At 49.0% G+C, this 24351-nt stretch overlaps 2 protein-coding genes and 1 long non-coding RNA gene across 7 annotated transcripts in view; 2 read left to right on the forward strand and 1 right to left on the reverse strand.

Moving 5' to 3' along the window:
- Positions 1–15489, forward strand: part of pacrg (PARK2 co-regulated) — a 94244-nt gene extending 78755 nt beyond the window's left edge. For 2 of the 5 annotated variants that reach the window (XM_057011729.1, XM_057011728.1), the window contains exons 6-7: positions 3923–3980; positions 14938–15489. In XM_057011729.1, coding sequence (XP_056867709.1) covers positions 3923–3980; positions 14938–15098 — 219 coding nt within the window. In that variant the 3' untranslated portion in view covers positions 15099–15489. The remainder of the gene's footprint in view (positions 1–3922; positions 3981–14937) is intronic. The other 3 variants (XM_057011731.1, XM_057011730.1, XM_057011732.1) reach the window with 2 other exon arrangements.
- On the reverse strand, positions 13804–19612 carry LOC130513126 (uncharacterized). The gene is made up of 3 exons (XR_008946622.1): positions 18434–19612; positions 16138–16277; positions 13804–14004 (listed from the first exon to the last, which is right to left on the reverse strand). It is a non-coding gene; the product is annotated as an uncharacterized LOC130513126 (long non-coding RNA).
- Positions 15591–24351, forward strand: part of qkia (QKI, KH domain containing, RNA binding a) — a 52949-nt gene continuing 44188 nt past the window's right edge. The window contains exon 1 of the mRNA XM_057011725.1: positions 15591–15836. Within this exon, the coding sequence (XP_056867705.1) occupies positions 15761–15836 (76 nt within the window). The 5' untranslated portion in view covers positions 15591–15760. The remainder of the gene's footprint in view (positions 15837–24351) is intronic.

Consider the following 24351-nt stretch of genomic DNA (forward strand, 5'->3'; position numbering starts at 1 on the left):
GCTGCTTATGCTGTTTTAATGCACCAGGTTCCTTTAATGACCCTCACGGCTTGTGGACAACAGGCCGCAACAGGTTTCTGTATGGGGATGAAGCTGGAGGCACTTTTGAAGAGGTAATTGAAAATAAATGCCCTTGCTTTTGACCTTGGTGCATGTTTTGATTGTTATTATTTTCCTCCCATTGCCTACAAAGATGCTGCTCTAAGAGACAGAGTTGGAGTCGAGGAGGCTGGTGTTTAAGTGGCCTCTCTTTAAGCCCTCACCATTATCCTCTCTGTCCAGCAGCTCAATTAGCCACTAAAGGTTAGAGAGTAATAAAAAGAATTTAAAGAGAGATGACAAGGTCAGACCAAGCATGTTTGCCATCTCTTCCCATCGAGCGAGCTGGCCGAACCCACGTGCAACCATATGCTGTGTGTGATATGAAGCAGTGGGGGGCAGATGGCCTTAAGGGGGGGGCAGCAATCTTCCCTGCTGGGCCCCAAACTGGGTGGCTGCTGAATGCAGTGTTTCAGCCTCCTGTGTGCAGCCTGGTTTGCGGGATACCCTGGCCGGGTGACAGATCAGCAAATTCAAACTTGCAACACAGCCTAAAAAGTAGGTTTAATCAGGGTTAAGGAAGAGTCTCGGGCAGGTGGAAGACAGGCAGGTAGCCAGGCCGAGGGGCAAACAGCCAGAGTGGCAGCCGTAGCGTCTGAAGATGGAAGGGAGGAGAGATGAGAGGACCTGTTAATCCACACGCCACAGCATCTCCTCTGTGGAGCCGTGCGCGTTTTGAACTTTTCAGGGAGAGGAAGGTGAGGAACGATCGGCCACTCTGTAAATGTCAGTGAATCCGAGCGGCGCCAGCCCCGACAGCCTCGTGCCTCCCCCTGCCACTCACTCCGTCCTGCTGTTTATTTTCTCATCTCTTCCCCCCATCCTCTGTGTCCTGCACTCTTTCACCCCTCTATTATTGTCTTTTACCTCCACCTCACCGTCGCCTGGGGGAAAATAGCACATCCCCTAATAGTCAAGGCTAGGTTAGGCTATATGGTTCATTCTTTTTTCCTCTTCATTTCTCAGCATCTCCACTGAACCTGAATTCACACATCCCCTCCGTCACGCATTACTCACTTTCATTGACCATATAGGATTCCTTCTCCCCAGCTTCATTTATCCCTAATTTACTATCCTACGGTTGCTCTACTTGTAATTAGATTTTTTTTTTCTCCTCTTGTGGGGAGTTGTTGCTGTTTTATTTCGTTCTTCAAAAACATTTTTAATTTCCGGGGGAATCATCACGGGAGGGTCCCTTCATTTAATTTGGGTGGAAATTAATTTGTCAATGTGAGAAATAGGATGCTCGCTAATCTGGTTCGGCCAGCTTGTAGCCGGCGCCGCGATAGGCCCACCGTCACTCTGCTTTACGCCTTTGAGCAGAATAGAGGAGACAAATGACAAGAGCGCCGCCTTTTTACAATAGCGTCAAGATGAGATCACACATAAAGATGCACTTCCTCGACCTCAGCCCCCAGGGAGCATACAGGGGCTTCTACGGGGTTCAGACCAGGAACCTTCTGGTCACGTCTCTGTACTTTCAGGCAACACTCTCTAAAGGAGAATGATGTGACCAATGAAGACAACAAGAAATAGGAAAGATGAGCGAGTCTGAATCAAAATGTCTGGGACCCAGAAATATTTTTGTATTTTTTTTCCTAATGCAGGCTTTAGAGCCCTTGTAAGAATGGAAGCACTCAGATGGTCTTAATCATAACCCACTCAGAGGATAGTTCCCATGCTGGAGCACACTGCTGCAAAAAGGCGCTCATTGCTGCAGAAGCGACGCTCTGCCTGGCTGGGTTTTAATACCCATGCGATGGTTTTAGGGGGAAACTTGCACTCAGAATCCAAAATGAAGTGTGAATAAATTGTGTGGCATTGTGGGGGAGAGGTTCTTGTATTTATAGCCTACTCGATGGTCGTCAGGTCAGGCTGTCAGTGCACTCCTGTCCCCATACCAACATGTACCGAGAGACAACGGCGTTGCGCTGTGGCCCAGCTCAAAGTGTGAAAACATGTATCCTTCGTTAGCGACGCTGCGCTTGCTCCTGTTTTTACATTCTGATGACTTGGATGTTGTGAAAACAGCAGGGTTGGAAGATGCAGTCAAAGCAGAATAATTGATTAAAGCACAATATTATGTCCCTCTGTTGTGTCCCGTCCCTGCCAGCCATCTCTTCTCTCGGGCCTTCGGGCTTTTGTGTGTTTGTCTGAGATATGGACCGGGTCACCACCCACTCTGCCCGTTCCTCTGTAGTCCGCCCACTTCTCACGCACTCTGAACAAATTGACTTGGGTGTTGATTATTCAGGGGGCATATTTCATAACTTTTGACTCGTCACCTCCCACTTCTGCTGCGAACCCCTCCGCCCTCGCCCTGCAGGATGCGTCTGAAGGAGGCCCGTGGGCGGTGTCGTTCCAGGCAACCTTTCTCCTCGGGGAGCTGCTTAAAGTGCCCAGGCGTGACCGAGAGGCACGGATATGAAGACAGAGAGGATCTGCTGCGAACAGAATCCTTATTTTCCCTTAGAACAAAGGCAAACAGTCACATCCGACTGTTTCTCCCATCAGAGTTGATGAGGTTTATGTTCTTTTCAGTCGCATAATGCTCGCAGCGACAAATCACACTTATGTATTGACTCACACGCAGTGATTGTGTTAACTTGCGAGCATTTGATTATTTGTGCCATTCCTGTATGCATGAAGGCGCACGGAAGGCAGCACGAGCCTGCGCCAGATCTATGTATACTAATAACGAGTACTCAAGAAAACGATGTGACACTGAGCGATAAAGCATTCATCACAGGGACGCGAGCCGAGGCACAGCTGCAGGCACACTCTCACTGGTTATTAATAAATATGATCTTCACTGCAAAAGACTAATCGACTCCTGTGCTAGCATGTCAAATTCTCTTCCCCCTGAAGATTAGCATAGTTGGAAAAGTAATAATCCCACAAAATGACCATATCTAGGGATCAGACGTATCCACCATTGATTTACAGTGCAGGGCTGCAGCAGCGGTGCAGCTCTTTAAGGCAGGGGTGTCACTAACTCCAGATTATTTGATTTATTATTTACTTCGGGAAAAAGATTTATTTAGGACACGGTTAGAGATTCCGTGAATTAATAATTCTTTCCAGCTAGCCATTCGGCCAACACTCAGTTCAAAGTTTTGGACATAAACTCCCTTTTTTCAGATGTCCGTATAAGGCTTTAAAAAATGGATATTAAAAAATTCTGCAATTTAAACCATCAACAATCACAGCCACTCTCATCAAACTCTTAATAGCCGGCAAGAGAAGAGCAATAAGCAAAAATGAGCTATAAAGTAAATGAGTGTTATAAAGAGGAAATGAGACACTCGTGATTAATTAACTGCTCCTCATCCTCACAAGGCCGGAATAATCCCGCGCCTCCGTACAAGGGTTTGCTCTCGTTCAGCCCAGTGAAGGCATGAAACATAGATCAAGAGGAAAGTTGCAGCGGGAGGGTGTATTATGTCGGCCTGTGGTTGATTGCTGTGAAACCAGAGAAATGGTGAGGAGCAGGAATGGCTTTGGGGGATATTTATGATGCATTTCATCCTCTTGATGTGCCCATGCCTTATATCATGCAAATGAATATGTCCAAATGTATCTAGAATTCTTAAAAAGTGCCACTTTCACTCTGTGCTCCACTCTTGAGCCCTTTTTAGTTGTTATGTTTGCATCAGACCATGCAAACCCCTGCTTCCTTTAATCAGAGAAGCTAGCAGATTCATCTCTGTCGCACAGGAACTCATCTCCTCTCCTCTGCTATTCTTTCATCAAACTTCATCCTTTTCCTTCTGCTTCTTTCCCCCGACGGCCTCCTGACGCTCTAATCTCCCTCCTCCCTCAGGCTTCTACCATCCACTCTCACCTGGCACCATCACCACAGCCAGCTGGGCTCCTCTCAGGTATCTCCCGGGGAGGGGGGGGGGGGGCGAGGTCTGTCTGGTGGTATATGCACCATAATCACTGTACACATTAGCTTTATTCATGTTTATTATGCAAATTTACATTGATTTGTAGTTTTCCCATTGACCTTGTATGTAATGAGTTGAACAGACCATTAATCAGTTGTTGGGTGGCCTAGCATGTTTAATAGCCTCGGCTTTACTATGACCATGTAATGGGGGTGTGTGCAGATCATGATCACCCACACGGTTAGCGTGCGTGCACCTGTTGTTGATTGCTTCTTAAGATTACGTGTGTGTCCTGGTAATAGTCACGTATGCTGCTGCACCATCTGACTGACGTGTGTGTGTGTGTCATCACGTGCTCATTGCTTGTGTTTTTTGACATTATTGCAATAGCTAAATTGCTCCCATCAGGACAACTGAACTAGAGGTCTAACTACGGTAACCAGTGTGGTTGGGTGAGGCCTCTCTGTGGGTCTGGTATGGCTGGTCTAGGTGGTCATCCGAGGACAGTGAAGGACATCTTAGAACTACACATACACTGAGACTTGAAGTACAAACTCCGGGTGAGAGGGTTAATTGTGGCGGACAGATGATTTAGTGGCTGATTCTAGGAGGAGATTCCTCCGTGGTGCCAGCCAGGAAGGAGCCAAAGAGCCAGCAAGGTAGAGATGAGCAGGAGACGCTGCCCCGGTCGTTTGATGGAGAGGTGGCGTGAGACAGGAGCCCTGCTTATAAACCTCTGTTTCTGTGCACACGGGCGCGAACGCACGCACTGAGCGGCCGGCAGATTAAATGCGCTGCAGGTTGTGTGAGAGCAGACTGAACAAGCGGGATGTTGAGTCAGAGTGTAAGCCGCGGGGCAGCCGGGGCTTCCTCTGCCACTAAGTCTGCCACTGATCTCATTTCTCCACAGATGGACTCCTAACACACTCCCATCAGGGGACAAATATATTCTCCCTCTGTCTATTTTCCTCACATCCCTGCACCAACAATTCATTCTCTTTATTCGTCCCTCACTCCCCTTCTCTTTGCTCTCCGTGCAGCCCTTTGTCTCCCGCCTCTATTATTCTCCCGTCTTTCTTTTTCGTTTCACTCACATGTCTTTTCTGCATGTGTGTGTGTGTGTGTGTGTGTGTGACTCTTCCCAGCCATCGCTACATCTGGTGTCAGACCACACACACGCCATTACCTCCCCGTGCTTTGATCAGTCACGGCCAACAGGTGCCGTAAATTGTGTCCCCTGGCCATCGGCTACCGCGGCGTCCTCCATTTGCCTTCTTTTCCAGGCCCCCTCCCCCCGCCGCCACCTTCGCCGTCGCTCTTCCTCCTCGCCCTCCCTGCTGCTTAACTCTGGCTTCTTGCCCCACATTGGCGGCGAAGCAAAACCGGCTGCGTCTGGGAGCCCATCATTCATCCATCCTGTCACATCCGCAGCTTGGCTGGTCTCAGACAAATAGCATCACGCCAGATAATACAGCCGCAGCCAGAAAAGAGCCAGACAAATGGTCCCCTCTGTGCTGACTTAATGGTCCTGCCTCCCGCTTGTCCAGGAGACAAAGCTCGACCCAGGAACACAACCATCAGCCTCGAAAGACGACGACCTATAAGTCTCGAGTGAACACGACACGCTCGCCCCAGCGAGAGCCGAAGAGACGCCTGTTCAAATTGTGCGTACACGATATGTGACTGTGACATAATGGAGTACAAAACAGTTAATCACATTTCAAATCCCCAATCAGATCCCACGGAAACGGTAGCAGCTGTAACACGAGCCGGTTTTGTTCTGCAGGAGAGGAAACGATAATTAAAACGGGTCTCTGCCAGTCCTGTAGCGTGCGCCGAGGAACCGCATGAATCGGCGCGGTGGCATTTCGCTTTCCACTCCCCAAATGGCATTTTTCAGGATTTCATCCGTGAGTTTGTTTGAAGCAGCCGTGGTATTTTGGACAGCGTGTCTTTATCGCGTCAGATTCCCTTTTCAATTCAGTGACATTTCTGTCAATGCAAAAACCCTCTTTTGATGGGCAGGTTGCACGTCGGGGTCCTTTCAGAGGCCGGGTCTGGAAGCAGCGCAGAGGGTAGCTTTTCATTCACCTGTGTCCGCTCCCGTCTGTGTTTCATAAGCAGGCTCAGTGCGGGATAAGAACAACAAATTTAAAAATGAATTGACATTAACGATGATGTAGTTTCATTAGCGCGTTTTCTGCGACAGCAAATTACAAGTGATGATGCAACACGAGTGTTTAATTAAAGGGTGGACAAGACAGAGCGCCATCAGCTGCTATTTGATGGTCAACACTTCAAATAAACATGTTTCCGTATTAGTGGGCAGTAGAATTTCAATTTAAACATAATCGGACTTGTTGACGGGCTCATCGAAGGTGCCGGGCTAATAATGGGATTCATATTGGAGCAGCCAATTAAAAAACAGCTACACCGGGAGCAGAATACACAGGAAACGATCATCTATAGAGGTTTTCCCTCAGAGGCCACCCAGCTCAGGAGGGTGGCGTCCACGCCGCCGTACACTGTATATCTGGCAGCAGCGCGGCGTCGCCATGACTGCTGACTGCGTCTCCCTGTGACGTCCTCTCCCGCTCCCCTCCATCGTGGCGACTGTTGTCATCTCGTCTCCTCCAGCGTAGTGAGTCAGTGTGTGATGTTGGATGTCTGCTGACAGCGTGTCCGATGACTCACGTCGGGGTGGTGCTGCTGTCCCAGCACATCTCAGTATCCACCCTCTCCTTCCTCCTTCTCTGCCTCTGCGTCATTCTTGGGGCTGCGCCTGACCCGGCGCGTGCACGGGGCACTGGCGTCGCCGTTGGAAGGGCCGCATATTCGTGGCGTGCAGCGCTGTTTCATTGTTTGCGTGCACGCTTCTGTTGCTGATAACTTAAAGGCTCCAGTTTTACCACCTGAGAACGAGGAAGCTGGCTCCACACACACATACACACACACCTCTGTCTGTTTTATGTAAATACCGCGCTTAAACACTCCTGCTTTAAAGGGCTCAGGCCCTCGTAAAGCTTGACAGACCCGAGGCTGCGCCGCTGCTTGTAAACTCTACTGTTAATGGGTGTCTCCGCCGCGTCCTGTCAGCCGTACAACCTTCCCTTCGTCCTTCTGGACTCAAGTAGACGAGGAAACTGAGACGGTAACATCAAGAAAGATGTATTTCACGTCACGTCCTTTAGCGAGCTGAAAGCCAAAATCAATAAAAAGGCAAACGGCGTCTCTTTTCTCTTTGTTTTCAGTTGTTAGCCTTTGTGTTTATTAATGCAGCTGTTTTTCTTATTTCCGTCATAAGGAACCATCGTCTTCTCCTGCTGGCCTCAGACTTGGCGCTGGCCTGTCCTGACACGCCGTCCTCTCAGTGCCATTGTCATTGTTGAGCCTAAGTTCTTTTAATCATACCACCGTCCCTACTCACTGTGATTTACGAGCCCTTTGAATCCATAGGCATCCACTCCAGCCGATTGCATTAAAGAGATAAATAACGCGGCCAATAAAAGTGCCGTGAGTAGGCCGAATTGGCCCTGGGACGCTCATCGTCCATTTGGTGCAGTAAGCAATAGATGGGGTGAGCCGAAGGAGGCGTGGGGCTTTTAGTGGAAGGTTTTTTAGGGGTTATATCGTGATTGGTGGTGGAGGTGATGTCATGTCATCCATCTTAGAGAGCCACTTCATTAGGCTAATGGAAGGGCTGGACCGTTCACCGCTCGCTCCTGTACGTGTGTGTGTGCGGGGATGGGTGTGTGTCCTTCCATTGATGGCAGCTTCCAAGGCTAAAGTGGTTATGAAGACTCAAATCATCTTAGTTTTCAGGCCCATCACCGCCTGTGGACGCGAGCGCGTGTGTCTTGAGCGGGAGCGTGTCGAGACTTCCACGGCGTTTGGTCATGACACTGTTTTTGCTGTGCGTTCATGTAAGGAACTCAAGCGAACCTAATTCCTTTGATGTTTCAACCGCCGTCACTTCAAAAATGTGGAGCGGCGAGAGGCTACTCGCCATGCTTTAGGCTAATATCAGTGATAGGCTTTGATTTGTCGCTGACTTAAATTAGCGCGTCACTTCAAATGTTCCTCTTGCGTTGAGCGAAGAGGAAGAACGGGGCGCTCTTTGGATCTGCTGCAGCACTTGGCCTCCTCTCATTTCTCCATCTACCGTCAGATCTGCCGTCCGGAGGTGGGCTGTCCTTACGATTCGTCCGGGTCCACTCCTCCCGTTGTCGCCCGTCCCGCCTTTGACAACCTGTTTAATCTAATTCTTTAGGTTTTTTTCCAGAGAAGGTCTACTTGGGCCTGGCTTTGTCACTCCTTAAGCCTCTTCGATTCCTCCGCGTGGCGAAAACTTTTATAAAAAAAACCTTTTTTTTAATATTAAAGCAAAAACTTAAGCTGCCTCCACAGTAGTTTCACAGGACATAAATTCAGCGTTCCATTAATCTATCTGCACGCTGTGATTATCCTCTCTGTAAAGTGGTGGCGTATGCATAAACGAAGGCGTTAATGAAACACAATAACGACACTGTCCAATCTGCTCTCTAATGTTTCATTCAGTAGCTTCTGATTTCCAAGGAAAGTAAAACTGAAGAAAAACTGCAACAAAAACCAGCTCAGTAATTACCAAACCTAAACATATGGCCTCCGTATCCATTAAAATGTGTAAATTAGAGGCGTAGCTTTAATAAGGTGCTGAATTCCACAAGCATGGCACCTGCTGCCAGAGCAAAGGTGCACCAGCCAAGCTGTTTCCTCTGAATATTCATCTCTTCTCGTGTTCCTAAGGTCGTCCGCCACCCAGAAAGGGAATAAAATATCCCCTGCTTTTATTTATTATTCCTGACAGCCATTAATTTGATATCTCCATATGCAAAGATCTGAAGAGCTAATGGCGCCCTGACATTTTCAGGCGCGCGCGGCCAGGAAAGAGATGATGCTTATCGGATTTCTGTCAAACACGTCGGAAATCAAAAGGCGCGTTTCTGATGTCAGTTCCGAGTAAACATTCATCAGCTCCGTGTAATAAGACCCGACAATAATGGGTGCTGACGTAACCCGCGTGTCACAAGAAACAAGCTAGGTGATTGAAATAGCTTGATGCGATGTGGGTCAGCGTAGGCGTGCGCCAGGAGGTGGGTTTGCACCTCTCCATAAGACACTAGTGAGACCTCCTGTAATTGTGTCCGTCTCCTGGTTCAGCGCCAGGAGCGGCGTGCTCGCACGTGTACGGCCGACTTTGCATTTCAAAGTGGCGCGCTTGCTTGGCCCGTGTGGCCTTTCTCGTGTGTCCCTGGTGCGGATCGATTTTGTGCCTAGCCAGCAGCCCACCACTAACCTTGAGGCACGCGGCGTAATGAGATCGCATCTGACGGCATCGACTCGCGCCAGACAGCACCGCCACTCTCCTCCCAGCAGGGGAGAGACAAAGACGGGCAGAGCGTTAAAGGCTAGGTCCTCTGTGAGGAGAGCATTTACTGGGTTTCAGGAAATGGACTCCAGCCTTTCAGGGTGCTGGATGCAGACAGCTGCAGCTGCTGCGGGTGCAGCACAGTTGAACTGGAAGTTAAGATTTTGGATCGGTGCTCAGTTCTGAACAGCTGGGATGAGAATTGAGGCCGTAGAAGCCCTTTGCGACCAAGAACATGTTTCCTAATTGGGAAATAACTAAAAAGTTGCAGCCCGGCTGAACCTCCAGGCAACGAGCGGTCGCCGTGATACGACACTTTTAGAGCTGTGATGAGCATACTAAAGCAAATTTGCAGTACTGCGATTGGACGTGATGGCGCAGGGATAACCATTATCTGAGCGCCGGTAATTGAAACAATAATGGACATGTTAACAGCTTGGAAAATAGCATTGATCCATCATCCACAGTAAGACGTGCCCTCTTTGTACATTAATGCTATGACTAAATGCTGCAAACTGATATTGTTCCCGGTCACGGCTCGGTCTTGATGGCTAATTGGAAAAGAAATGGGCAAGAAAGGAGTTTTGTGAGACATGGGAGAGTGATTTCACCACTGTCTGAGTGTTCCACTGAATCGCTTCCACCGCCGGGGATTTCCAAGGAATGATGAGACAAAGCTGCGGCACGGAAGTGTCCAATTGAGTTCAATTCCTTTAAATCTATGTACTGATGTAGACCAGGAACTCAGATCGATTGAAATCTGTTAGTTCTGGGGCTGCCTCCTCAGCAGGTTGCATCTTAACTTTGCGTTCTTGCTGCAGTCTGACCTTGACGCCTCGCTGAGGCCCAGCTTTCACCGGGCCAAAATGGCAGCGAGCTGCAGCGGGTCTGTGGAGACAGCACAGCTCGACCCGATAAACACGTGGAAAATGAGATCGCTGACCTACAGGAAAGGTTAGCCCTCAGTGAGCAAGGGCAACAGGAAAATGTCGGCCTGTGGATTCATGTTCTGCTTGTGCTCGCATGCGTTTGAGCGGCGCTGCTAAAGTTGCACTTATTGCTGCTAAAAGTGTTGAACTGAAATGCTGAGTGCAAACAGAAGCAACAGAGTGCCAATGGGCCCAGCTCCAGATTTGGGTGTGTGCATGATGGTGTAGGTGGGGCGCAGCTGTTCTGCCCGTCAGGTTCTGGCTGATCCATTAAGGTAAAAGGGGGGTTGTGGACTCTGATAACCATGAAACGATCAGTCGCTGTTCATAACCACGAGTCTCTCATACATACCTGACAGGCAGATTGTTTTCCCCCGTTTGGCCTTTTGACCCTGTCTTGGATGTTGTGTCCCACTTAAGCTTATTGCCCTATCGCAGCAGACACCGCTGGTTCAGTACAAACACACGCGTGCAAACGTCACACACACACCTGGGCTCACCCACCTCGCCGCCAAGCGTCTTCTAATGAGAGGTCTGTTTGCCGTCTCACTGTGAGGCCCTTTAATTAGAGCCCTGCTGTTAGGCGTAGACCTCCTCCGGCGGCCCCATCCACTCCAAACACCTTCTCACACGTATGCACAGAATGTCCCACTCCTTTCTATACATTCCTGCCGCCTTCAACGCGCAGCCATGTGTTGCAATAAACCACTGGTGGCAGCAGCGTTGACGTCTTGACGCGTAATGCCGAAGGAAGGACAGAAGCTCAAACCGAGTGGCCGCTGCTAATTTTCTCCACAGATCATAATCCAGGCAGACCTCCATGGGAGGGGGGGACGTCTCCGTTGCTCCTAAAGTTTTCACACGCCAACAGCAGTGACGTAACGCAGACAACCGTGACAGCAGTTTGAAGTTCCTCTGATGCACCAATGTGTTTGCTGCAACTGCCTGAACATCAGGGATTTTTAAGGTTGCAGCCTCGCTGTCATGCGTCTCTGTCTACTAGTCTGCTACTGATCTGGAACAGAAAATTGGGTTTTTAGATAAAAGCAGGAAGGGGAAAGTATGTGGTTAAAGGCAGGAATGAACCCCCCCCCCCCCCCCCCCCCCCCCTTCCCGGCTGTGCAGCTTTGGTTAGATTCCTCCACACAAACCGCTTTTAACCCGAGTTTTTACACTTCCCTTTATAAACAAGGCCAGACCCGGCCTCGCACGCATCAATTCTGCTCTGCATCTGGCTGCTTGGATCAAACAGCTATTGTGTTGTGGGGGGGCTGCGCTTTAAGCTGCTTTCATGAGGCACTTCCAGCCCGAAGGTCGGCGTGATTAGAAACAATGGCAGGTGTGTTGATTTTCTGTCGAATCGGGCCTGGAATTCAGCGCTAAATTTCCCAAAGCCGCTGCAGCGTGTGAGTCGGTGTCACCCTGTCCCTGGTGGAGGAGGGGATTACAGTCAGGGGGCGCACACATAACTCATGCCAAACCCGACAGGAAACTTAAGATTGTGCTTACAGTACAGCTCTGTTGTGGTCTGATAACCACCCATCAGCAGCCGCTAAATATCCCCTTCTCAAATCTGCCGTCCACATGTGTGAAAGTGGTTGAGCAGAGCCTCTCACAAGCTTCTGTGGGACCTTGACTTGGCTGGATGTGGGACGACGGGTTGTTGAGAGCTGTGGGACATGCGGGGCGACGCACGCCTAGCTACGCTGTACGCCTGCATGTGTGAAAGGGCTCCCTACACAATATGGACGCCAGTTGATGTGGTGCGTTGATGTAGTTTACCTTCACTATCGCAGTTGCTGCTGCTTCCTTCCTTCCTCTGCCGCTGCATTGACCCTTCCTCTTCCTCAGAGGAACAAACAGCCGGCCATCGCCCCCCCCCCCCCCCCCCGTTCACAGGATGAGAGTTTTTATTATGATTGTTTTTAAAGATTTTTACCCCCCACACACCCCTCGCTGTGCTCAGAGTTGCGGATATTGCCTAAAGCTGGCGAAATAAAGAGGGAGGAAATGGAGGAAAAAGGAGAAGAGCGAAAAAGAGAAGTTATTTTGCTGAAGGACATTTGCAGAGGCAGCTTTGAATGCCCCGCCCTCACCCCCCCAAACCGTCTCCTGACTTTTGTGCTCTTTAAATATTGAGAATTATTGCAAATTCCTTTGCCCCCAGCCCCACCCCCAGCCCCTTCCTTTTGATGCTCCTGGCCTCCCAGCAGCGCAGCAATAGAAATGCACTTTGAAGGACTGAAACTCCCAGTGTTGCAACAGTAACACCCCCCCCCCACCCCCCCACCCCCACGCTGGACCTCCTTGCTCCTCCCTTTGCTGCTTCCTTCTTTCACGGCTCCCTGTGTTGCACAGTCTGAAGGCCGAGCTCTCCCCCTGGGCTGTCTTTGGCTGCTCATTTTCTCTCTGACAGGGGGCGCCCCTCCAGAGATGCCATCATGCCTCCACACACACACACACACACACACACACACACACACACACACACACACACATGCACATTTCAGCTTTCAGACCCTAGAAAAGCAATCTGGTCTTTTCACCAGCACGCCAAACAACGGCCACATCACAGAACCAGGGCGCCCATTCTCCCCGATGGCGTTGCCGTGGCTCTTATTGCTCAAATCGATGACTCTTAATGTGAATCGTGCAAAACCATAATTTTCTAGTCACCACAGAAAATTTCACCAAATTCATCAACCTCTTGTGAGAACTTTTCTGAATCATAAAATCAGTTATTATCCATGCAAAATCTTACATATTTTTTTTCACTTTTTATTATTTTGTTGCTGCAGAGAAGTGAAACCACAAATGAAAACCTGTGAACATTTATCCCATACAAAATAAAACTCACCCTGACAACAGACAACATTCCTGACAAGCAGATGTCACAGCCAAACTTATTGGAAGTGTTTTAGGAATTAAGGTTACCAATAATTGTTTTGTACTCTTATTATTTTCTAACTTTTGACTTAATCTCATGACTCTCGGACATATTGTTATTTTATTGATTCATCTTTTTTTTCTCAGTTGTTGTTGGCAGAGCGAACAACAAACTATTTTGGCACTTCCGGACCGACCTGAGCAGCAGGGTGCAGATAACCCTTGTAGCGTTTCCAAGATTGAACCAGCCGGAACTGTGATGCACCAGGAGAGCTGGTTCCTGAAGGCAACATTCCTGAGAACATGCAGCTATTGTTGTCGAGGGGAGGGGGGGTGGGGGGGGGTGCAAAGGGGTTGCTAAGTAGCTGCCAGGTACAGCTAAAGCTGTGAGTTGCATTGCACAGGCCGAGCAGCGGTCAGAGCTTGGCTGGAAGATTTAATGTTAAACAGGAGAGTGACTCCTGAGCAAAAAGTGAGTGGAGCCGACTGAGATCATAGACATGTTGCTGCTTAACAGCCCGCTTTATGGGACCGGCTCGCTCTGTGTTTTAATGAGGAGGCCACGGACGGGCGGAGAGAGAGAGGAGAGAGAGGGGTGGTTCAGTCTGTCACGGAGGATGAGAGATTAGAAAAGGCTGAGGGAGAATAAAGGACGGAGAAGAGCAGTTTAATGCATCCTGTCTCCTCAGGCCTAATTAGGAATGAAAGACGGGGCCGACGTTCCTCCTCAAAGTGCTGCTGTTCATTCCTCATCCCGCAGGTACACTTTTGAGCAGAAGGCTTCGGGATGTTTCTAAAAAAACAACCCAAATGCAAGTTAGTGTGTGTAAACATTACGCAACGAGGTCGGACCCCGAAAATAAAATCTTTAGCCGGTGAAAGAGAAGAAAGGAGTGACGGTCTAGATAACTCAGGAATGTTCCCTCTTACCCCCGAGTCCCCCAGACTGCCTACAGTGCAATTGTAGTGTGAGAATTCTCGTTTGAGGGAGGAATGTGTTGTTATTCTGCCTCAGCGTTCTCTCTAAAAAGGGACTGTATGAGCACCGAATGGGGGACGGGTGTTCTGCCGTTAGCTCAGCAGTGAGGGCTGTAACGGAGCCAAATCGAAGTGTAACGTGAGCAAGACGACAGGATGCTTCACACCTGTTGATTGTGGCGCACCGGTAGGATGTCTGCAATCGCAATGGGTGCAACATTTCACCCAGGGTCTTTTCCCTTTGTTCAAAAAAACATCCAAAAGGCCGCCACAGCAGAGCGGGACGGTGTTGTTCTAAATTATGATCAGCTCGGGCTGAGCGCGACGGCTTTATTTTGAGTTCTTCCTGCATTCTTGAACAGTCCGCATGCGGGCCTCACCTGCCTGTGGTGTGAGAGTGTGCAGGTCAGTGAGCGTGCCTGATGTGCACCAGCGCAGCGTTGTGCAAGAGCGCAGCCGTAGCTAACTCGGCTGTCCTTTACGCTGCACTACTCTCTGCAGGCCGCCTCATTAAACTTTCAGCGGAACAGTTAAAAACTCTTCTGCTGCTCAGTCCCAGCTGGCCCTGGCATGAGAGCAGTAAATTCAATTCGGTCCTTCCATTGGGTTTGAAATCAGACGGAAAGATGACATTTGCCGACTCAATTTGCAGCGGGGCGTCGCGGCGAGGCCACAGGTGGCGCCCGGCGAGCCCTGATGCCGCCCCCACAGAGCGGCGCTGAGTCACCCTGTGTTCTCTCCTCCTCAGTTAACACCGGGGACGGCATCGACTACAGCCAGCACAAGAGGCAGAACATCGGCGATCTGATCCAGGAGACTCTGGAGATGTTCGAGCGCTACGGAGGAGAGGATGCCTTCATAAATATCAAATACATGGTGCCCACCTACGAGTCCTGCCTGCTCAACTGAAGGAGACGGGGGGCTCGAATTGGCTGAGTTCACTTCCCATCATCTCGAATATTGTGATATTGTTTTGGAATTTTCCAGCAGTGCTAGCTAGCCTATGCTAATTACCTCCAGACGAAGGAAATCAAGAGTTATTGTCATCATCTGTGTCCGTTTTGTGGCAGCTGGAACTTGTGCCTATCAATGTTGCTGTGTGCATCTGTGGGGAATTACTGCTACTTTAAAGGGAATTTTCAACACCGCACATTTGATTTCAACACTGCTATGCACCAAAGGAGAGGAGGGTGGGGGGGGGTTGTTTTGTGTCATATAAAAAGGATCAGAAGTTGTATTGATGTTGCTTGTCATCTTAAATTTAGTTCCTTAATAATAAATCTTTCCTGTTAAAATTTCATTCAGTCTTTAAACCTCAGTAAATAGCAAAGCGTTTAATTAAGGAGGTGTGAATGAAACCTAGGGGGGGGGGGATTTCCGGTGAGTAGTTTTATACGTCAGACCATAAAGTGTGTGTTGGACATCTGTGTGTTCTGTCCTGCTGTACTGCTGCTCTTCACACTCACTTCTCTGCGTTCTCTCTCTTTTTTTGCTGTTGCATTGTGTTTTGTCACTGTACCCATTCTGTCACGAGCTCAGCTGGAGCGAGGGCCTGCCCAAACAAGCAGGGAATGACGACCGACAGCATTCCTCCACACAAACACGCATCCTTTGAACTGGAGTGCCGGAGTGAGCTCAGCGTTTGGGGTGAGAAACGCCGGTGCCTGCGTGCTTGTTTGTGACATGCTTTGTACATGACAGCGGGCGTGTTTTCTTTCTCTGCCAGTCAGAAACTTTATGTTCTGGCTTTGAAACAGGTCTATGCAGAAGAGTGGGATTTCCTTCCCAGACACTGTGCAGGCGCTCGCAACTGTACTCTCCCCGTGCGCAGAGACACACATTTGAGCATATCCGACTCTGCGGGACACGGGGGGAAACAGCGTAATTGATTTCTGACACTCACAAAGACTCTTGCACCGTCTCCTTGTAAGTCGTGTCTCCTACAAACCTGTGGAGGATTCTGTTCTCATCCAGAAGACAGGTTCATAGTGCTCCTGTTGCAACCTGGGTTACTGAATAGCTGTTCCACCCTGCTGAACCGGGCTGCGCTCTGCCCGCTGACAGGAAGAGGAGGTGCAGCGTGGTTCCCTTTTAACACAAAACACATTGATCTTTTTAACAACTACAGCCGCCTAATGAAACAAAACCAGCCGGGGCTGCAAAAGATATTTTCCCAAAAAGAAAAGCGGTGAAAAATGTGGTTTGATGAGCCGATCGTACTCGGCGCGGCCCGCAGCACTGTCAGACTGTATCAGCGATGCCCTGCTGTCCCACTCCACCTGTCCAATCTTACTGAGCCACAGGCTAGCAGCCAGCCAGCAGAGTGAGCAGAGTAGGGAAGGAAACGTCGCTAGGCTTCGCGCATTATTTCTCAGCACATGAGCTCGTTAGAATTTTCATCGTTAGAAACTTTCAGTTCTCCATCTGCTCATTAAAGCCTTTCGCCTCCAGCTAGCATACAATGTCATACGAGCCATAATGCGCAGAAATTACCCAGAGTTCACTCCATCGTCCTTAAATCACCAGGTAGTGTGATTGCTTTGGTTCGCTTCAGTCACATCACAGACACTAATGGCTGTTAAATGCTAAATCCTGTCCGTTTCGACCTCTTCACAAACCTCATAATGAACCCCGACTAGTCTTAAAAGGAACGCTGGTGAACGCTGCGGTCTCCAGGCGTGCACACTCTCGCACACGGTAAAGGATGCAGTAACAAACAACTGTGCAATGCGGTAATTGCTCGTGCAAGTAATAGAGCGAGGTGTGAAATGGACGGGAATGGAGGCAGCCAGTGAGGTTATTTGTTCTAACAAAGGCATCGGAGCATGCCTGGTCCAGACGCGCAGGCTGGGAAGACCAAGCATGACATCGCTTTCTCCCTCCTTTTCCTCTGTACTCGGATGTACCAAAAAAAGGTCCTGAATTGCTCATAATGAGCAACTGATCATTTTACGCCCCCGGTGACCCCGGTTAAATGAATCGGTTCCCTCTCAGGGTCTTTCTTTCGAGTCATGGAGCCCAGGTTGGAGCACCGTGCTCTCGTTCGCTTCTGCAGATTCTATTTGTCACAGACGGAGACGCATCATTGACGCATCAGGTTTCTTCTATTTTGATGAACCCTCTGCTGTGACAGATCTGCCTCTGATGTCACATGTGTCGCTGTAACATCCCATTCAGCCATTTTGCCAAATCTCTTGCCAGCTGTATTCTAACGGACAGCCTCCAAAACTGCTGTGTGTATTTTCACAGCGAAAATGTCTTCCACAGGCTGTGAAAGGGGCTCATTAAGGGTCTCCCAACATCAGGGGTGCCCACCGAGTGCACCTCCAACCTTGCTGGGCCCTCAGAGTCGGCTGCAACTGGACTCCAAGGGTCCAAGGGAGTTGGGCCCGTGAGCACTCACTCAGCTCCTGCTGTTATTATTAGCTTAGCCAGCTCAGCCACTCACGACAGCTGCCACTGCCCCGCAGCCAGCAATAACTCCCACTGAGGAACACATGCAAGCCGTTGCCCTGATGAAAACACTCGCCTCTGCACGATTTATGCGCAGAATGCACGCGGGCTCACAGATCAGCAGCACGGAGCACGTGGACAAGTGTCTGGCTTGTACCGAGACGGCGGCTCTGCCCCTCAGGTGGAGCAGTTATCTCAGAGAGGACGGTGGCTGTGCGAAAGCGCTACTCTGAGCTCAACTTTGTCCCGGCGCATCACCGTCTCAGCGCGCCGCACTGGTGGCAGGACAACAAAGGCTTCCCCAAGAAAATCTACGCAAGCGTGCCGATAACGTTCTGTTGACGAGGGGGGAAAAGAGATTGGGAAAAGCAGAGTACTGGCGGAGACCAGAGAAGGCGGGAAAATAGAGTTATGGAGGAGGAAAAGGCACCGTGAAAGGTTTGCGGCGTTTGCGTTTGGGACCGAGAGGATGTCGGATGGATGAAGACAGTGTAACAGATCGCACCGGCGGTCCGAGATGCATCCAGCACTGAGAGGGATGATGGAAAGAGAGGCTGTGTGGGCCTCGCCAAGATGGATGGAGAGGAGGGAGCGGGATGTTGTGTCACCTGGTGGAGAGAGCTGTCTAAATCAAGAAAGAGCCGGGATTTAAGAGCAGCCGGCTGCAGACTAAAGAAGAGCCTCGCCTATCTGTTTATTCCCCCCATGTTTACGAAGAGGATGGCAACAACAGGCATTTAGCAACATCAGCATCCCCCCCTTTCTGAAAGAGAACAAGAACAAACACTCACATGTGTTGAAATTCAAGAACTCGTCCGCGCTGGTCACACTTAACGTGATCAAAGTTCCGGCGGCGCGTGTTGCAACCCTGCGTATTCTGGAGGATTTATTAAGCAGCGGGGACGTCTTCATCTGTCTTCCCCTTTATCGCTTCCTGCCCTCCTTCTTTCTCTTGTCCCTTCTTTTGCTGAGCTGTCTCACTTATTCCGATGTCGGGGTCTCAAAAGGCAGATTGTTAGGACCAGCAATGAGGGGATGGTGCGGCGCAACTTAAATAAATGCCCCCCCGAGAATGATTTGTCTTATTCAGGTCCGCCCGGCGGCCTGCAGGCACATCCAGGGAGCTACTGAGCATGTGCGAGGCAGTGGACATCCATCTGTCTGCCTCTCCATAAGCCAGGCGTCTGTTTTTACAGACTTAATTCAAGTGCAGGGGGAATGGAAACACTTTGAAGGAAGGGTCACGCTCTGCTCCTCCTGCTTGAAACCTCCCCTTTAAGTTGTTATTACAGTTGACTCCAATCTCCTCCCGATTAACTGGTTACCTTCTCTTATCTCTTCTTGCTCCTGTTCCTATCCCACATCTCAGGATCAATACCTTTTCTAAACAGACGTGATCAATGAGCATTCTTCTCCGTCATTCGCCGCGCTCTGTTCTCTGTCCTCCTCTTATCGCTCGCGAACACTCATTTCTTCGCCTGCTATGTGGCTGGCAGGCGTGCACAGAAAAAGGCAAAGCTTCGCTCGGAGTAGGAATGGATCCACGCTGTTAGCAATTGGCAGGGACAGATGTAGCATCGGCAGGGCTCCTTTAAGCCGTATCGACACCGGTGTGTAGGGTGGGTGTGCTGTTTTTCCTGCTTAAGTGCCCCCGCGCTGTAAAACGTGCCACTGTTTTGTGGGGCATTTTCTCCATTTGATTGATGACGAGCAGGTTCGAGGCTGGAGTTTGGACGCGATGTTTTCCCGTCAGCCCTCTATCACAAGTGGCCCCAGCTGTCACAGCTCCTTCAACACGAACCCCCACCCCTCCCCTCCCCTCCCCTCCCCTCCCCGCCCCGCGTGCACACCCCCATCCTGTCTGGGCAACAACACACAGACCAACAGGCATTTCCATCACCAGATTGCCAAAACGCACTGAAGCATCTCAACGACAACACACAAGGTGACCTTTAACAAAACATAACTGGCGAATAGCAGCAGCGGAGAGAGAGGTTGTCTCTGAACTGTGGGAACTAAGCAGCTTCAGACTGTGTTGTAGCCCCTCAGCTGGCTCTCTGAATAGTAACAAATGAACAATGGGCTCTTTAATGGAAGCTTTAGACCAATGCACCGAGCACTGCTTCTCTGGTCTGAAATTGAAGTAGAGACGAATAAAAAGGAGGCTCTCTTATGCTAACTGGCAAAAACAAGTAAAGCTTAATTTGTCCGTCCTGTTTTAATGCCACACCTATAGGAGCGCACGATTGGTTGGATCGCATTATAAATGATCAAAAGTCCAATAAATGATAGAAATAAGCATGGAGATTTATGATAAAATTCAGTTTCTAAAAAAGAGGGTCAGTTAGCCCAACAGGATGGCGTCCATTAGCCCTTGGAAGAGGAACCAATTCTTGCAGACGGGAGGAGTCGAAGAAAAGAGGAAAACAGTCAAATCTGGATGAATAAACTTCCTCTTTTTTTAAGGCGCCTGTCTGCTGTTGAATCAGTTGACTCTGTAGTGTGAAAGGCTAAATTAAAAGTCAAGTCATACCTTAAGATAGGAGAGAAATTTCTAAATGAAGACAAGGGGACGGGGAGGGGAGTGAGCCCAAAATAGATCCCCCACTGATAGAGAAAGAGGCGCGGGATAATGCTATTTAAAGTCTGTGTTCTCTTTCCACCACATTAGGAATAACAAAAGAACTGAAATCAGCGGCTGGAGCTGGACTGTAACAACCCCGTACCCCCGTCAGCACATGGGTGTGACATGTAACACGATGGGGAGATGCCCACCCCTGACACTAGACCGAACCCACGTCAAAAGAATGTGCGCCAGACATTAGACCGGCTGAAGTCAGCCAGATATAGGATTTAAATGGGTGTTAGGTCTAAACAACAGGATTCGAAATCTGTGTCATGTAAATACAGCTCAAATGCGATCCCTGTGATCATCGCCGGCGCCGTGACTTAAGTGGATGCTGCCCGTGTCGCCATAGTTTTCATTTACAGTTGAACAAGCATAAAACTGGGATTTACTCTCATCTCATAAACGCTACCTGTAAGCCGCCAGAAAGTGTCATCCCTCTGCTGCCGTGCGGGGACTTGTTGGCTTTAATCTCTGGATTTTAAGTGTGCAAAGTCATCAAAATAAATGCTGTTATGTGGCGACGGTCTCGGAGAGCTATCGACGTATCGACATTTAAATGCTGTCAACCCCCCCCCCCCGAAATGGCGTTTGACTACCTCTGCTCCTCCACCTATGGCTGGCAGCAGGCCCGCATCACGCCGCGGCGCCGTCTGCTCGCCACGTGCTGTCCATGCCCCTGACTTCAACACAAATAAAGATCGACTGCCGACAGTTACAAATGAGCATCCGCTGTTGAATACGTAACACAAACACAAACAAGTACGCAAGCACAAAGCGTGCACTCCTCACGCCGTGCATGTGATACAATTTGATCTGAACAATGGCGGCGTTATGCGGCGCTCTGCGTACACCGTGTTTGCTACAAGGACATTTATTTCGCACCTTCCTCAAAATGTAAATGACCCAGATTCCTCCGCTGTTTTCTTCCCCCTCAGCCCCCAGACGAGGAAGTCAAAAAGAAAAAGAGAGTGATGTTTGCGTGCAGGGGTGTTATCGGAGCCCGTGGGCCCCCGTTGGCCTCCTCTGGAGCAGCAGCCTTATCTCAGGCAGCCTTGCCTCGACAGAACCGCTGTCTCCCAGCCGCTTCCCTCAGGCTGCAGCCCTGGAAGCCAGGCTACATCCAGCCACCGGGTCCCCACTGAGGACGCCATTGTCCCGTCAACATGCTGCACTTGGAGTGGGAAACCCAGGGTGCTCCCTGAGCTCATTGTGACGAGCGCGCAGCCCCTCTTCAAAAGGGACTAAATGCATGTTCATTAATTATCTGGATCCCTGTTAATTGGATTAATTGCTGAATAGAAACCATGTTATTAGAAATGACAAAAACACAAGGGCAAGGGGAGAAATGTGAGGGATTAATGTAGTTTCTGCGTTCTCTCGGGCTCTCGCACGCCCTTTCTGCGCCGTATCACCACGTCTCTTAATCTGTGTCTCTGCTTTGCACACACACGCAGGGAGAGGCCGTCTGCCATCCGAGGAAGGAGCATCAGGCGAGGTGCAAATTACCGCGCTTCCCGTTGAGGAAAAGAAAAAACCCAAAACTGAAACTCTGTTTTCAAAGCTGAAAAATAAATGACAGATTCTTTTTGATGCCAGGAGCCTGTGACTTTTACCGCCGCTTTCATTTAAAGATTGTGGGCAGAAATAAAAGAGGGACATAAAGTCAGCACCGTGGACAATTTAGCTATCTCTAAGTCACATGAAACGTGGCGATTCCAATTCGCTCTGCCTTTGCTTGATCTTATCCGCCGAAATCACTTATCAGAGTTTGACTTCAAGGGACGCTTTATCACCGCGGCCCCACGATGCACATTGATATTGCAGACCGTTGGGTCGACGGGCCGAATAATGTATGGAGGTGAAGGTGCAAATGACGGGCCATTATGCAAATAAGAACCATCAGCACTTTGCTGTTGGAAATAATAACAATCAGACCAACAATCAAACAGCGGCGTAAAACCAATGAACTGCTTATTTTAGACAACAGCTTGTTTAATCGAAATAAGATGGCAGCTCTCAAACGCAACCCTCTGTGGCACTTTTCTGTAGGCCTCTTTAACAAAGACAATCCCAGGAATGACAGCCTGCGTCTTTTAAATAGTCCTTTTTTAAACATTGCAAACATTTTATGGCAGAGAAGATGAGGGACATAGAGAGTAATCACACTGTATCTGTAGCTTGATACCATTGTTTTTGTATCATTCCTCAGTGGGCTTGATTAATAGATCCAGGCTTATCAGAGCTGCCGAGACCTTCATGAAAGCTTTAAGATCAGCGACGTCTCGCATCTGCACCGGACTCGATTTGTCGGAGACTTGGCCGAATAATGAAATGAGTCGCCGGCCTCCTGCGATGCTGGCCGTGTTACAGGGGTTTCAGATCCAGTGGATGCGTCACACCTACATTCCTGTGCTGGTATGTAGATGCAGGGGCTCCAGCCATCTGCTGTGTTCCCTTATCTGGAGCCTCAGGACTGATAGCAAACATTTTGATGGGGTGTTTGTGATGTTCCCTGGCAGGTTTTAGAGTTACTCTGCGACGTGGGAGCACTGCGTGTCTCTTGTGCCAGTGGCAGTTTATCGAAGAGCGCCACCAGATCCAATTCTGCTCGATCATTTTATTGGATGTGTCACAATAGCACCAAGAGTTTGTGCAGCCTGCTACTCGTTAAAATAATGGCGTGGTTTGAAAGCTGAACTATGACCTTCCAGTTGCGGCCGGAAGGTCATAGTTCATCTGCCTTCGGTGTGGTGGCCTTCGACTTGAGATATGTGGAGAGAGCCCCCAGAGCCAGGTTTTAGTCAGGCCCCACTCAGCCGACAGCTGAGTGGACAGCTGTTCCAATCAAACCCAACCAGTTGTGGTTCCTTCTCACACAAAACTGGAAGTGAGAAGTTGGGGGTGGATGATCTCTGCGCTCCATTGATCAGGGGTGTTAATCTTCAGAGAATATGTAGAAAGGTCCTCCCAAGGACAGGACAACAAAAAGACTCCATTGATTACAAGAATGTCGATCAATCGGTCACAAGATAGATAACAAGATGTACAAGTCTAGCAACTAAAGCATGTTGTTGTCTGTGGACTGCTCAAGTTATGCTGATATTAGCTTTTTTATGTATAGCATTACTCTCACGTGTTGATTTGCCAAGGTTATATATACCACAGTTTCTGGTCACATGAAATTTGCATCTTAACCCTGATCACCATTGTTGAAACCTTCCAAACTAGTTATTCAAGTCCTCCAACGATAATTATCATCCGTCGCATAACATTCTACCTGGAATGCCTCGTCAATGGCGGTCTGCTTCTTCCAAAGTGTGTGAAGTGCCCCTGAAAGTCTTATTAACGCTGCTGTTAGACGGTACAACCACAACTATCACGTTGGGGACACAAATGAGCAATAAGGCTATTTTTTGCAGTGTTATTTTTAAATATATATTTTGGTGAAAGGTTTAAACTTCTATATACACAGACTTTGTCTCTGCGAACATTACATTTTCAACAAAAAAATTGTCAATTCTCACTCAAAAAGATTTCAGCTCTGGGGTTAAAAAAAGGAATTTTCTTATCTTGAATTTAACTTCTGTGCTCTCAAAGAGCTGTATTGGAATGTTTTGGGGGTTATTTTAGAAAAAGGATCAGGTTCGTGCTGATTGACGAATGCAACTGTTTTCACCCCCTTTAACCGTTCTTGATTTGTGTAATAGTAGTTAAGTTAGTTAGTAGTTTGTTGCTTTGTAGCAGCCAATATCTAAACAGAGCTTTGAGGAATTTCTCTTATAACAGAAAACTGTTTTTTGTTTCCTGTCCGGCAATATCAATTCTATGTATTCTTTTTGAATTAGGAGGGCACTGTTACCTTCATTTAGTAACAAAAATAGAGGAATCTGAAAATGTTTGGGTTTTTTTGTACTGTTGCCTTTACTGCGAAGAAGGCAAATGAGTGCCGGCGACACTTCAGGGCACTTGGACGCTTTTCTAGGCACTCGCCTTCCATTGGTTCAAATATCTGTCAATCACTCCGCTCACCAGCTCCGCCCTGCCCTTCTGACTCGTGTGTGGGCGCTCATTGGTTATCAA

Source organism: Takifugu flavidus, chromosome 16 (genome assembly GCF_003711565.1).
Source record: "Takifugu flavidus isolate HTHZ2018 chromosome 16, ASM371156v2, whole genome shotgun sequence".
In the NCBI taxonomy this organism is placed as follows: Eukaryota; Metazoa; Chordata; class Actinopteri; order Tetraodontiformes; family Tetraodontidae; genus Takifugu; species Takifugu flavidus.